Below are 14,952 nucleotides of genomic sequence, written 5' to 3'. Positions count from 1 at the left end.
TGTTTTTTTAGTACTATATGTCTTAAAACGCATCATTTTTTTGGAAAGTCGCTATTTTTTATTTTTGCCTTTTTTAACTTAAAAATAGGTTTATGCTGAGTGTATATTCATTAACTAACGTTTCCATTTTGAATTTTTGATTTCGGATAAGAACAGCAGTTCTTACACTTCACTTTCTTACAAAGCACTTTTTTTTTAATGGTTGGACATACATTCTCATAACATTAATATTTAAATACATATTATAAAAATAAAATTTTTTATTTCAAATTTTTAATTAAATACTAAAATATACTAAAGTTTTAAAAAGATTTATTCAATACATTTTTCACAATAAATTCCTGAAAATTGATGAATTTTTAGCTATTTACTTGATCTTGCCCCCTTAAATTGAATACAAAGTAACTTGCATCAATACAAATTCAATGAAATCAAAACAAAAATCTTTAAAACAAAGATTACAATATCTTTGTTTAAATGTGTGCATATTATGGTTGATTATTTAAGAATAGTCTTTTTCTGTGTACCAACTCAACTGAATTCGCTATAAAGTTTTCTTCTGAATATGCTTATATTAATCTCGAAATGATGTTGAAGATAGTGTAGTTTATTTCTTCATAATTTATTTTAAAAAGAGTGCATATACGCCGGGTAGTCTGAAACATCCTATCTATTTGGATGTTGAAGAGAAAGAGAGCGAAAGTATGAGAACAAAAAGCACAAGTAACACGAACAGACTTAAAGGGATACTAAATAAGTTATCTATTTTAATTATTTTTCAAGTAAGTATTTTTTAAATTGCCTTTATATATATATATGTGTGTGTGTGTGTGTGTGTGTGTGTGTTGCACAGATTAAAAAATCCTTTTCCACAATTGAAGTATAAACAATCATGTAGTCTAAAGTGGTCGACTTTATGCAAAAAAACGGAAAAAAGTTGAAAATTATAGTCTGGATACGATGGCTTCTCGCGTCGATTCGCAACAATATTTGTTTTATATACAAGTTTTATATTTTGAACGTACAAAACAATCTTGGTTTCGACTAAGGATTATATATACAGGGTATCCCGAAAGTTTTTGCCAATCGCTTTTGTGTAGATAGAGCGGACTAAACTGAATCGAAAAGTCCTCTGCCATTTTGCAATTTTCGCAATAGTTAACAAGATATTAATTACTAAAAATGGTCGAATATTAGTCTTTTATAATTTTTTTCTCAAATACTATCAATTTTACAGAAAAACAAAAATCATTTATTTTCTCTTCACAGAACTCTAAGAATTTTTTCGAAATTTTTTATTAACCTTTTAGTATTGCATTTTCTTATTTTTACCAACATGAGAAAATACGGTATCAAAAAATCCTGAAAAAATTATCAGCACTTTATGAGAAGAAAATAAATGATTTTTGTCTCTTGCAATTTTTCTATAAAGTTGATAGTATTAGGTGTAGTAAAAAGTCATCGCGTATTTTTTAGCTCAAAGTTGTATATACAATATCTTCGTCAATAATGAATGAAATTCAAATTTAAAAAAAGGGTTTTAAAGCTTGAAATCTCTACTTTTAAAAGCTTATCACATTTTTTAAGTTTATATGAGTTTGATAATTTTTACATACCAAAAACTACGAGCTGAAAAAGACGAAAAATTTTCTTCTCACTTTGTGGATTTGTAACGTGTCCAAAACGAATTTGAGAAAATTTTCGATTACCTATCGTGAAAGCTTGATACTTTCCCTACAAAATCGTTTTTTTTTAATATTCCTACGACTTTTGATTACTGAGTTATCGCGGATTAAATAAAAGAATTATTTTGACTTTAATTGCTCATAACTCCATTAAAAATTGTCGTATCGTATAATTTAAAAAAGAGATTTTTAAAGCTGAAACTTTACTCTATCAAGATATATTTATATTTCTGGTAAGAAAGTAATTGTGGTTTTTACTGATAGATGTCTTTTAAAAAAACGCGATGACTTTTTACTATACCTAATATTTGAGTAAAAAATGATTCAAGACCAATATTTAGCAATTTTTAGTAATTAAATTAATATCTTGTTAACTATTGCGAAATAGTAGAGGACTTTTCGACAGTCTAGCCCGCTCTATCTACAAAAGCGATTGGCAACAACTTTAGGGACACCCTGTATAAACAAACAATGTTGAGTTCTTAAAATTGGACTTGGATACTTAAAGGATTAGTTAGAAAATTTGTATGTAAATTTATACGATGTGTGTCAATGACACGTAAATCGTATGTGTAAGTTCTGCTGAATCGGTAAAATAGGCTTTACTTTAAGCCCCTAAGCCCATGTCTCACACCCACACACACACACACACGCGCGCGCGCGCGCACACACAGAGTACACATTGGAGATCGAGGACTGCGAGTTGAAGATTAGAATTCAACTAATCACAGTGAAACGCACTGAAATTAAGATCTCAATCAATCTCTAATGTGTAATGTGACAGGCTTTATAGAACGTTCAGATTCCATGCAAATTCACAATTCACTGTTGCCAGAATGAAGGATTTTTCCTTAAATTTGGAGATTTTTTGGGAGTACAGAAAGAGAGTTAAGGAGAATTTTCCGGGGGACTTTTTGGGAAGAAAATACAAAGAAATATCCAAGTTACGAAATAAAATATCAAGAAAACTATAATATACGAGGATAACTTTTGACAAATCCAATACGCAACATTGAACCACATGCTATAACACGTAGGCATTTGACATATGTAACGTTTTAAAATAATTTCATCCTTATTTATCAAATGTTAGACAAAGACAAATAACGTTCGTGAACTTGAACGTCAAATAGAATGCATCCCTAGCCGAGTCGTAAGCGGAAATTATATTGTAAAATATACAAGGCCTGTTTTTTTGAGCTGAATTTCTTGCACCGCTCATCTTTCCTCCTTTTCTCTTTGTACTGAAGAAGGAAAGAAAAAAAAAAGACAAGTTGACAGCTAAAAAGAACAGATTTAAACTTTCATGTAGGGGAGACCGGGGCTGATTATCATACAGGGTTAATTGTCAAAATATTTGTAACTTAAACAGAATGTGGCAGAAAAATCTCTTTTTTTGACTGTAGATTGTTGATATAATATTAATTCGTCGTGTAAAATGATTTGCACCACAAGCATTGTATATATTATTTATAATCATAAAAAAAAAATGATATTGGCGTGTAAATTTTTCTTATCACCAATTTATGTGGTTGTCTGACAAGTCTTTGGCACTATTAATCGCTGCATTTATAGATATCCCTATATTCGTAGAAAATAACATGTCTTGGAAGATCTGTGCTACAATTAATCATTATCCATTTACTTAAAGTTTCTGAATACAATCTCTTTTGTCAAAAATAGGGTATGTAGGGTAGACTGACAAAAATGAGATAAAAAGTTAGGACAATTAATTTTAATATCTTTAGAGAACACATTTTTAGAGAATGTACTCACAAATATATTATATTTCACATAGATATAATTTTATTTTACATATAGAAACTATGGTACAAAAACAATTACGCATTTTAAAATAAACATTTTATTGGAATCAATACCATAATTACTCTCAATTATTTCTCAAAATATAGAATTGATATTAAAATAAAAATTGTAACTTTGATATGCGTCGCCATAACAAATATGCTACTGCCAATCCTTGAACGTGACAATCAACCCAGAACAGGGGATTAATTTCGCAGCTACATTTAAAATTGAATACCTAACTTATTTTATGATGAATTCACGAGTAATATTTTTTTTTTATATCTAAAAGGATGTAGGCGTATTATTATAACGTGCATAATATTTCAAAATCAGGCATAGACTTTTTTTCTAAAAATAAAAACTGACAACCGGTCTCCCCTATATACATAACACGCGACTGCTGCGACTGTCCAACTAAAAGAATGCAGTACACAATTCTATGGTACGGTATGCGTTGTATCTTTTCCCACGTATCTCGCTCCTGAGCCCCGTTGAAGATCCGAGCAACAATTGTTTCTCTTCGTAGGGGATGAAAGAGAGGCGCGGACGTAAACACGTACGCCGCGACATTAACGCTACGTGTACGTTATATATATAACGCATAACTTTATATATATATATATATATGTGTATATAACATACACGACCACGTACGTACATGTATACGTAACGATGCGAAATAGTGGCGTTTAACGATACACACGATAACACCACGACGATAGTGACGTTACATCAAAGTAGAATCGTCGCGTCGTGAATGCACTCTGCCATTACGTGTTCTCTTATCCAGGAATCCACGTACGACGCACGTCGTATCCATTCTCACGCACAAACCGAGAAGAATCGTGTACTACGTCGCGCGTCCGGCGTCGCGATTCGCGATGCGCAATAGAAGAGACAGAGGCGAAGAAAGAAAGAAACTTACTCATCTCCGTCGGGACAGATGCCAGTCGTCTCGTCGTACTTGGTGCAATAATTATCGGCGCTGTAGTTGAAGGTGCGGTCCCTCTTTCTCACCGGCCTGCGTCTCCGCTGGTTCATAAAGTGCCAGTTGAAGCACGTGAACGGTCGGTGCTGCGTGCATTTGCGCTGTATGAAGAGGGGACATTGGTCGACGCGGAACTCCTTCAAGTATCTGGAATGCGAATCCACCGTGCTAGACATTATTTTTCGCCCGTACTTGGAGGTTGCCACGCTCCTCTGCCACCACGCTGCCTTCGCCGCCGCCACCGCCACCGCCGCCGTCGCGTCTCTATCTCTCTCTCTTTCTTTCTCTCATCGCTCATACATGTATTTTTGCGAATCGTAGGACGCGCGCGTCGCGTTAGTCGCGTATAGGCCGCGTTCGTCTCTCTCTCTCGCTCACTCTTTCACGCAGCCTCTCTCTCTCTCGCTCACTCTCTCCGCAACACGCAGCCTCTCTCTCTCTCTCTCTCTCTCTCTCTATCCCACTGCGTTCCCTCTCTAGCCGCACCGTTACCTTCTACTTTTAATCCCTCCCTCCCTCCCACCCACCCTCTCTCACAATATGTTTGATTAATTTTCTTCGCACTGCACTTTCGAGATGATCCGCGCACTTCCCGGCGTATGAAAAGGCCAACTCGTCAGCTCCCTCGCTCACCACCTCCCTTCTCACACTCTCCCCCTCGCTATTACTTCTTTCTCGCAGGCAGAGTATCGGCGGGCGCGACATGCAGCATCGCGCTCCATCGCTGATCGCGCCGAGTTATCGTACGTTGGTCTCACAAAGGTTGGGGCACGCGGCCCCGGCGGGGCGGTCCGGCCGGCCGCTACTTACGTGTAATGATTCGCCTTTTCCGCCTGAGCTGTCAACAAAGGTTTCGAGTCGGACTTCATCTTGGATACAACGCGAGCCACCGACCAACCGCGCTCGCGCACGAACACACGCACCAACAACACGTACGGCGTACGCCACCGACCAACACGGCGCACCGTCGCCGTCGCCGCCACCGTCGTCGTCCTCGTCCTCGTCCTCGTTCTCGTTCTCTTCCTCGTCCTCGTCACCGCCAGAACCACCGTTACCGTTCACCGTCGCCACTGCTGTTGTTGCTGTTGCTGCTGCTGCCGCCGTCGCCGCCGCTGCCGCCACCGTCGTCCTCGTCGTCGTCGTCGTCGTCCTCGTCGTCGTCGTCCTCGCCGTTCGCGGCTCGCTCTTGTCCACCTCGTCCTCCCTTCCCCTCACGTCACCCGGCCCAACGCGCGCGAATCCTATTGGACGAGGAATGCGGGCCGCGCGACGAGCACGACGCAATACACGTTGTACGCGGCCTCCGCGAACCAATCGGCGCTTCTCTCTCCCCGGTCACGTGACGCGACGGCTTTCAAGGTCATTGATGTTTTGATTCACGCGTAAACAGGCGTCCACGTCGAGTTGATCGTCCATGGTGCAGCGACGCGACGTTGATGACGAGATCGGCGACACGCGGCTAAATTCCTATTTCCTCGCAATAGAGAATCTTCGATTCTTCCCGTTCACGCGCCGTTCAGCGTTCTTGAAAATCCGCCTTCCGTTCTCGTCGAGAGGGAGATTCCGAAGAATTTTCTGTTTTGGAGAAAAGAGTCAAGTTTCTCATAGCGTTGGTAATCGTTGGTTTCTTCGCTGCGCTACGCCGCTTGGCGCTTATTAGGAAGTTTTTGCAATATCGTTTATCCAGATACGGTGAACGCTAAGGTCGGGTCAGGTTATCTTCTTCTTAACACCTGTTTCCCTATTGTTTCTCTTGACGGTTGACTTATCGAAAGCGAGAGTTAATACAACAAGCAAGAAGAATGCTGTAACGTTTTCATTTCATCTTCGCAGTGACAATCTCATTTCGCGATTTGTCAAGTTGTGTCACCTGGACAAGACGATTCGCTAATTCAAAATACCATACGAACGACGTACAACGGTGGAATGTGGATATGTCGGGAAAGGCCCGTTCTCGATGAGACTCGATAGCTCGCAGTAGTAAAGTTCCTCTAGTAAGAGTTAAGACATAAGACCGGAAGGACGCCATTGCCGGATTAGCCGGGTGGCTGGAAATAGCACAATTCCATCATGGTTGACAGTTGATAATATTTCCAATATTTCACGCCTTCTAACTATAATAAATCATAGGTTTGTTTTCTGTTCCTAGTTGCACTAGTTTAAAAAGTGTATACTAAAACGTTTTCAGGACAAAGTGAGCTCTCACTTGATTGGATAGGTTTCATCACAATGGAAATGTGACATTTATCACATGACATTGCTCGACAAGAAATTCTAGATCGAATTGTATCAAATAGTCTCAAAACGTGTCGAGATTGGTCGAAATTAGTTGAAATTTGTCAAAATCTGTTTTACTTAAAGACATAGATTATTGTTTTTCAGCAATGGACATTATTTTTATGCTTATTATGGAGGAAAATGACAACGAAAAAATTCGCAAAAGACATTTGGATTTAATAAGAAAACGATTACGGGATTACTCAAGATACATTTGAAATCCCAGATAATACATTTAAAATTACATAGATTAGAATATAAATATATATTAAGTATATATGTAAATTATGTAAATTATTTAAATAAATAAGATAATTAAATGGCCAATAATTGGTCGAAGCAAATCTTCGTATCTTATAATATTTTTGCGTAAATTTTAAAATTTCCAGTTCAAACAAAAATTATAAAATGGTAAGTTTATAAAATTCACTAAAAAATATTATTGAACACTAAGATCCGCTTGATCGTATATAGGTGATTTTAATATAGGTTTGTGCGCGTTGCATGAAATTCCCAAATATTTTTGCACTTAAAATGAGATAGATATATATTTAGTATAGATACTTCTTTGGAAAGAGAGAAAGCGAAGATGCCGAGTGTCAAAAGTGCAAACAACACGAACAGATCTTATGTTATATGAATAATAGTTATTTGAATAATACACGATTCATAAATATCTTAATGTTGAAATAAATTATATTCTGTCATAAATTATACATATACGTGTGTGTGTGTGCTTACGTGCGTCACAACAAATGTCATCATTTTGGTTATGTATCACTTGCATTTCGCACTCACATCTGTGATTTTCACTCTCGTGACCATAGGGATATCGTATTTTCACTATGCTCATAGCCAATTACGCGTATTTTTTCACGTGAGATAAAAGTGCGAGAAGTGAGAACATTCAACGATGAACATTCAATCGACTCTCTGTTCCCAAAATGGCATCAGCGACGGTGTTTTTTGTTCCAGTGCAACAGAACTCAGTGTACGAGTTCATTGTATTGGCTACACTAGAGGTCTGTTTTCTGTGGCTGAGCTAGTGTACACTTTTGGAACTCGAAGTGAGATAAGTATATGTTTTGTGGAAATACACTCATACTCTTTCAGTATACTTCATGCCTTACACTCATTTCCACATACACACTCCGCGACCAGATGGCGCGCTCTCACGAACACCATACTTAATTTCCCATTTAGATACACTTTTATTTTCACTCTTTCTAGAACCGTCCTCGTATACGACATCATCACTTTACAACCTCGCGATAAGATATTGTATTTTGTTATTAAATAAACGTTGTTACTTGTTAAATCAAGTGCTATCCATTACCTACATTTATTATATGTAGCAATCCGCTACAGTTTGATATTTTTTGAAAGTGAGAAAGAGAGTGCTAGTGCAGTTTAGTGCAGCAACAAAAAATAGATGGAGCGCGGTACACGGTATACGGTACAATAACTAGTAATAACTAACTCGGCAACTAGAGAACCGCGTACGTACCTTATTTCTTTCGCTGATATTACATGGAGCGCGGTTTGCGGCAGGGGCTAGCAACAAACTCACATTACACTGCTATGCACTTTTTAATGGAATTAAAATTGATTTAAACGTAATTATTAAATAAATCTGTTAAAAAAATAAAAGTATCGACAAAAATAAGTTAATATATTTAAAAAAATTTATACTAATGTGAGTTTAGCCCGTGCCGCAAACCACACTCCATGTAATATCAGTGAAAGAAATAGGCGGTACGTAGTACGCGGTTTCTTAGCTGCCTAGTTAGTTATTACTAGAGGATCAATTCTGTATCTTGAAACAAGATGAAAATTACAAAAGTGAGCAAATTTACTAAGTGTTGACCAATGAAATTATCAGTATTCTAGTAAATTCGTTTATTTTTGTAATTTTCATCTCGTTTCAAAACACAGAATCGATTCCTAATTATTGTACCGCGTACCGCGTACCGCGCTCCATGTAATCGCACCCTGAGGAATTATTACAGTTCTTTAAAAGAAGTGAAAATTACAAAAATGAGCAAACTCATACTCCAGGTGTTAACCAATGAAGTTATAGATATTCTAGTAAATTCGATCACTTTAATTTTTACGTTGTTTCAAGAACCGTAATAAACCCCCTGGAGTGCAAGCAGTAATGTACACTAATTCAGCTACAAAAAACAGACCTTGTATGTACAAATAATGTGAGAATTTGTAATTATTTAGAAGACATCCTTTAATTTCAATGAAATTATGGTCATTCAACGCGTTTTTGCATAAAACGAAAGAATTTAGCAGCAAAATGTTGTGCTTAGTCCCGCGAACCGAGATATTAAGTTGAAGTTGACGACTATTGAGGTTAGGAAATTTATCAGCTGCGAAATATCGCGATAAAAGTATGTGCTGCGATGTATTTTCATGTTTTATGGCTACATGTGCATAGATTTTTTATTAATTTATTTTTACAGCGATATATTAAAGTTTGTTTATTAATATTCAAATCGTCTTCCTTTCATCGTTTAGGGATTTACAATTTTTCACACACAGCAAGAAGAGAGCACGCTTTCGTTTTAAAAATGCATCGAATGAGCCTAATTTTATTAAAATCCGAGGTGAAGTAACGATTCTAAATAAATGTAGACTAAAATACATAGCGCTGCATTAAGTGTGACAGATCTTCTAACATAATGTCGTCAATTTTAACGCTTAATATTTCAATAAGATTGGAAACAAGACCGTTTATGTTAAATGTATTATTTTAAATATAAAGCGTCACTACGATCTGAATGTTAAGATGTTGAACTATTATACATATATATTCATTTAAATAAATTAATTTCAGAAATGATAATTGCATGCCGATATGGTTGTCGAACTTTTAGCGCAATCAATCTGAAATATTAATAATTCCCAAATTTTCCAAATTTAATCTTAAAAAATTGTAATAAATTTATTGCGAAAAATATTGCCTCGGCCGGCCGGGAACCAAATTCGAATCTCTTGCATTCCGTGCGAGCATCCTAAGCCTTTAGACTACCGAGACCTTAACAATATTCTGCGCAATAACAGTTTTTTATATTGGCACGCAATTATCATTTCTGAAATTAATATCTCAGTTTGCGGGCCTAGCCATGACATTTTCTGCCAGATTCTTTCGTTTCGACAAATAAGTATAATTTTATTAAAATTGAATGTGAGGGGCAGAATCTTCTAAATAATTATCCTACAATTTATGAGTAATAAAATGATAAATATATATAAATAACAGCAAGCCTACATATAAAAACATTTTGTGTCATTATCTTTAAGAATTTTTTTAAATTGATTCAGAATTGTATTCATTTTTATCACACGAATCTAATACTGTAAACAATACTATTACCATGTAAACAATATGGGACGCCATTTTTATCTTATACTAGTGATGCCGATTTTTGGATCGATACATCGAAAATCGATTCTTTTTGCTCTTAAAATAGCGATTTTAAATTGATTTGATTTTTTTATTTCTCGATTCTTTCGGAATCAGTCCAATTTTTCAGAGAAACACATCGACGATTCTCAATTTCTACAAATCGTTAATTTGTAAAAATTAAGGATGCTTACCCATGTAGCTGAATAGCGTAAAACGGAACGAGGGCAGAACCAATCACAAGTGTTCCGCACCAACTGCAATTGCAGTAAGATGTAGCAGTAAGCAAATCGATCAGTCACAATAGAGTTATTTTACGTTCTTTATTGTGATTAGCTGATGCGATTATTGCTATATCTTATTGCCTTATGTTTTTGTAAATGCCATAGGCTTTATACTAGAGAGCCTCATAGAGAGAGAGAGAGAGAGCAAATTGCATCATGTGACTCGTCTTCTCTTATTCACGTGCATTAAAGTTTCAGGGGGAAGGACCCCATTTGCCTACGATCCCGATTGCACACATACCACTCATATCAGCTGGTGTGCCTAGTAATTTTTTACTACTTTACCAATGAAAATATTTTATTTTTAAATTGGCCAATTAGCGACGCATGTGTGCAACATGCACTATGTGTAATCGGAGTCTTCCCCTCCATAGGCATGAAAGAAATTGGAGAAAACTGGTCACATGACTTCCATCCTGATTAGATGTGGGTATTCATGTGATGCAATCTCTCTCTCTCTCTCTCTCTCTCTCTCTCTCTCTCTCTCTCTCTCTCTCTCTCTGTGAGACTCTTTACTTTATATTTAAGTCCACTAAAAATACATATAAGTTGATACTAATACGTATGTACAGTGCAATGCATTAATTCGCTCTGGGCCATAGTAGTGACCCGACTTATTAAAAATAAGAAAATACAATACTAAAAAAAAGTTTGTAAAAAATTCTGAAAAAATTCTTAGAGTTCTATGAGAAGAAAATTAATAATTTTTGTCTTTTGCAATTTTTCTGTAAAGTTGATAGTATTTGAGTAATAAATAAACATCGATAAGTCGGGCATCTACTATGACCCAATGAATTAATGCACTGCACCGTAGAGTGCATGACTAAAGAATATAATGTAATAATTATAAGAAAACGTCTGAAACCTCGTGTATATACAGGGTGGGGCAAAAGTCCCACTACCATTTTGATTGTCTATAACTTTGTTCAAAGAAAAGATAAGTCAGTTTGGTTTTCATACAATGTTTATTTGGTCTTTACATTTTTTTTGCGTTATGATTAGAAAAGAATATCGGCTAAATGGTGACCGCGATTCGCTATGCAACTTTCGGCTCTTTTTAAGACATTTTTCATGACATCGTGCAACATCTCAGGCTGAATTTCTTCAATTGCGTGACGAATATTGTCTTTAAGATGTTGAATCGTTTGGGGCTTATTCACATAAACTTTTGATTTTAAAAAACCCCATAAGAAAAAGTCTGGTGCTGTTAAATCCGGAGATCTGGCTGGCCATGCTAAATCGCCATTTCGCGAAATTAGTCTTCGTGGAAAAACGTCATTCAATAATTGAATTGTTGAACGGGCTGTGTGTGCTGTGGCCCCATCTTGTTGAAACCACATGTCCTGTAGTCCTTGCTCTTCCATTTCAGGCACAAGAAAATGTCGAATCATGTCTTGGTATCGTTCAGCAGTAACAGTAACTGCAACACCTTGGTCATTTTCAAAAAAATAGGGACCGATTATGTTTCCAGCATGAATACCACACCATACAGTTGTTTTTAGTGGATGCAATGATGTTTCATGATGACAATTAATTGAGGATTCTGTGTTCCTCAAAACCGACTGTTCTGTTTATTGACATGGCCACTAAGAAGAAAATGGGCTTCATCGCTCATTATCAATTTAGACGAAAAATCTTCAATTTCACCAGACAGCCTTAGGATTGCATTACTGTACTCAACTCGTTGATCATGATCTCTCGGTAGTAATGTTTGGACTAATTGAATTTTATACGGGAACATTTTCAAATCAGTTTTCAAAATTCGCCTTAAACTGCGTGCAGAAATGTGTAACTGGGAACCACGTCGCCGAATTGATGTTTCTGGAGACTCTTCAACACTATCGCGCACCACAGCCACATTTTCAGCGTTTCGAGACGTCCGTTGTCTTCCAGAACGAGGTCTGTCTGCTGTCGTACCGTACTGTCGAAAATTCGCATGTAAACGATAAATTGTGGTTTTGTGAGGCACTGGACGATTACGATATTTCTGACGCAATTTCCGCTGAGTGGCAATAATGGAACGATTATTTTCAATAAATATTGTCACTATTTCTGCTCGTTCTTGTGGCGTATATTTATCCATTATAAAATTTGGACGTCTACACAACACAACGGTTAAAGCTAAACTGAGCTATACGTCACATAACCATAGCGCGCAATCAAAATGGTAGCGGGACTTTTGCCCCACCCTGTAATATAAATATTGTTATTTGTAACAATACATAAACATAATATACAATATAAACATCATTATTTCGATAATTAATCCATTTGAACCTTATTTGTAAGATACTAAAAGGAAATTTGAAAAAGTCGAACCTAATTTTTTTTTTTTTTGGAAACTAATTGCTGGTAAAGAATCGAAAGAATTGATTCTTTTTTATCCGATTAATTGATATTAAGAATTAAACTCAAAAGAATTCGATTCCGAAAATCGATTTTTTTCTTTAAGAATCGACATCACTATCTTGCACTAAAACGTTTTTATTCCTTGCTTGAACACTTACACTCGTCAGTTCTGGATTGCACTAGTTCAATTCAATTCAGTTCTAGTGCAATCCTCGTGCAGGAACAGAAAACAAATCTTATGAAACAGTTGTTCACACCAATTCACAGATTTACTATCGCATCGAAAGTATCTGCAAATGGTGACGTTTAAAGGAACTCACAATCTGACTAATTAGAGATTGGTACTTCTTATGATTTGACTCCTTATTAAAGAGATTCTAGCTCGCAGCCACTGGCTGCGTTTAGTAGAGAAAACTAATCAGCGCTTAGTGATTCTTTATATATATATATATTTTGCCACAAATTTTATTTTTATTATCAAATCGCTTTAATATTAAAAATATATACATATTCAAACTTTCACTTTTGAAATCTTAAATAGCTATAATTGTCAATAAATTCTATATACAGTACCGGCCAAAATTATATCATCTTTTGATTTTTTGAGCATAACTTTTGTCAAAGTAAATCGAATACGCTCAAATTTATACAGTAGATATTTGGTGGCAGTTGTACCTTGTATGTAAAGTATAATGAAATTTGACAATGTATCCCATGATATTTTAATTTTTTTAAAGTCTAATTTTTAAAGACTAATTTTCCCAAAGTTGCATTATGGTACTTTCTTTACTTTTTATGATTTTTTTCTTTACTATTATGCAGTTTTTCACCGTCATGATCTAACTTTAGTAGTTAGATTTAGTGTTTTACATTATGACAAATACTCGAGGTACTCAAGATATAGATCAGGCAAAATTTGCACTTTTCAGCCAATTTTCGAAAGACTCCGCCTCCCGCTACTCCTCTCACCGTTCGCAGTTCAAATGCCATTCAACGTTTAGGAGCGTCTAACGTTCAAAGACATGAGGTGCACGGGGCGTTCGCTTTAGACGCTTACGCTGTGAAACAAAACTTTATTCTATCTTTTTTCGTATGTACGCACGCGTATATTATTAAATTACAATTTTACATTTAATTATAATTTTCATGCAATATTATTTTTTCATACATATTTATTCGATTACAATGTTTATAATATTTAATCAATTATTATTTTTAATTTATTTATTATTTAATATTATTATTATTATTATTAATGTAAATATTATTTTTATATAATGAGTTCGTCAACATTATATTGTTATATAATTATGATTTAAAAATATACTTGTTATAAACAATTTTCATGACAGGACCGAATTATGTCTTTTTTTTTGGAAAAATAATTCTGTAGCTTTATAAAAACTCAAATTTGTAAGCGTCTTTCCAACTCACAACATGGCGGCGAGTCATGTAACCTGGGACCCACTATATCAAAATGCCGAGTATACGCTCAATATTCATACTGTATGTTATAAATTCAAGAAAGCCTCAGACTAACAATCAATCTTATTATTTGAATTATGCAGGATATAAAATACTTTCAATCTTTCTATTTAAAATACAAAATACAAAGTTCTCCTATTTTCTTTTATATTCGTTTCTTGAATTATTTAGCTTCTCTAAAATAAAAAATACACACAATTGTATTAGAAATATTGTACTAGAAACAAAAGTATTTAAAATACATAATCTCTCTCTTACATTATTCTGCTTGCAACTATTTACGTATAGAACCAGCTAAAAAGCGATCGCGGGTTACGACACACAGTAACTATATCTACAATATACGTTACGTACGCTATAAATTTTCAGCATTGGCAGTGAATATCGGAACACACTCGTACAGTTACTATACATCGCTTCATATTGTTTGAGATCTCACGTGACGCAAGATTTGTGGATGCGTTCAGCAGAAAAAATTAATTAGTCAGCGCTTAGTGATTTTTTAATATAATTGGTTCTTGTCTTTAGTTCTTCGCTAAATCTAAGTGTAGGAACCAATCGTACACACACACACACACATACACACATACGCACACGCACACGCACACGCACACGCACACGCACACGCCACGCACACGCCACGCACACGCACACGCCACG

At 35.7% G+C, this 14,952-nt stretch overlaps 2 protein-coding genes across 8 annotated transcripts in view; one reads left to right on the top strand and one right to left on the bottom strand.

Annotated features, from left to right (window-relative positions):
• The window catches only part of LOC108751170 (RING finger protein unkempt homolog), a 21,902-nt gene extending 16,082 nt beyond the window's left edge, over window positions 1-5,820 (bottom strand). For 4 of the 7 annotated variants that reach the window (XM_018491238.1, XM_018491239.1, XM_018491241.1 and 1 more), the window contains exons 1-2: window positions 5,293-5,820; window positions 4,420-4,629 (exon numbers count right to left, since the gene is read on the bottom strand). In XM_018491238.1, the coding sequence (XP_018346740.1) occupies window positions 4,420-4,629; window positions 5,293-5,351 (269 nt within the window). In that variant the 5' untranslated portion in view covers window positions 5,352-5,820. Of the gene's footprint in view, window positions 1-4,419; window positions 4,999-5,292 lie in introns of those variants that run through there. The other 3 variants (XM_018491244.1, XM_018491243.1, XM_018491240.1) reach the window with 2 other exon arrangements.
• Window positions 5,821-8,869: 3,049 nt separating this feature from the next.
• LOC108751160 (short-chain dehydrogenase/reductase family 16C member 6-like) overlaps window positions 8,870-14,952 on the top strand; it is a gene marked incomplete at its 3' end in the record, with an annotated part of 8,983 nt that continues 2,900 nt past the window's right edge. The window contains exon 1 of the mRNA XM_018491218.1: window positions 8,870-8,951. The remainder of the gene's footprint in view (window positions 8,952-14,952) is intronic.

The sequence above is a fragment of the Trachymyrmex septentrionalis genome, unplaced genomic scaffold, assembly GCF_001594115.1.
Source record: "Trachymyrmex septentrionalis isolate Tsep2-gDNA-1 unplaced genomic scaffold, Tsep1.0 scaffold402, whole genome shotgun sequence".
NCBI lineage: Eukaryota > Metazoa > Arthropoda > Insecta > Hymenoptera > Formicidae > Trachymyrmex > Trachymyrmex septentrionalis.
Note: the sequence above shows the minus strand (reverse complement) of the source record. Positions and strands in the feature narration are given on the sequence as shown.